An 846-nucleotide genomic window follows, 5' to 3' on the forward strand; every position below is an offset into this window, starting at 1 on the left:
GGGATAATCGCGCTCGGGCTCGGTTCAAGGCAACCGTGCCTAGTGCGAGTACACTCTTAAACAATGACCATAAAGGAAAATTGTCAAATGTTCTTTTTGTAATTTTATCACATTGAGTACAAAAGTGGTGTTTAATAGGTGACAGCATTCATTCAGGTCATGCATGGGAAAATGGACTCCTTTGGTTTAAATCTCCATTCTTTTGAGCAGTCTGATCTTTCGGTCAAAGTCCTTTTGTTGAAGAAAAAAAACAACACTTGTTTTGTTGTGTGTTTAGGGGATAGTGGGAAAGTGACAACGGTAGTAGCCACACCAGGGCAGGGTCCCGACCGTCCTCAGGAGGTCTCGTACACAGACATCAAGGTGATCGGGAATGGCTCATTTGGAGTGGTGTACCAGGCCCGGCTCATCGACAGCCAGGAGATGGTGGCCATAAAGAAGGTGCTTCAGGATAAGAGGTTTAAGGTAAGAGGAGTAAGAAAACCTGCTTGTGTGCAAAGTAATGTCAGTGTCATAATAAAATAAAACCTGCATGTGCACACACAAGACAAAATACTGCCTTCCAAGTCCAGCAAGAAATGTTTTTACTTGTAATGCTACAGGTCTTTTAAATAGGGCTGCTGCAAATTTTTTTTTACATATTGCGATGAAGTTGAAGTTTGAACTGAAAAACATTTAATATCTCGTGTTGCTTTTGCTTAGATCTCAAAGCTAAAAGAACAAAAAGGCTTAAGATCATATTGAAACCTTTCATGTTTATAAACTACAAACTTGCAAGCAATGCCTTAGGACTCCAAATTAAGTTGTTTTGTCCAAGCTCTACTACCCTGAGGAAATGTTGCACTC

The 846-nt window shown here is 40.7% G+C and overlaps 1 protein-coding gene across 1 annotated transcript in view; it reads left to right on the forward strand.

Moving 5' to 3' along the window:
- LOC107577962 (glycogen synthase kinase-3 alpha-like) overlaps positions 1–465 on the forward strand; it is a gene marked incomplete at its 3' end in the record, with an annotated part of 6017 nt that extends 5552 nt beyond the window's left edge. The window contains exon 2 of the mRNA XM_016263978.1: positions 278–465. Coding sequence (XP_016119464.1) covers positions 278–465 — 188 coding nt within the window. The remainder of the gene's footprint in view (positions 1–277) is intronic.
- Positions 466–846: the final 381 nt, after the last annotated feature.

This window comes from Sinocyclocheilus grahami, unplaced genomic scaffold, assembly GCF_001515645.1.
Source record: "Sinocyclocheilus grahami isolate Dianchi unplaced genomic scaffold, SAMN03320097.WGS_v1.1 scaffold8038.1, whole genome shotgun sequence".
Taxonomy (NCBI): Eukaryota; Metazoa; Chordata; class Actinopteri; order Cypriniformes; family Cyprinidae; genus Sinocyclocheilus; species Sinocyclocheilus grahami.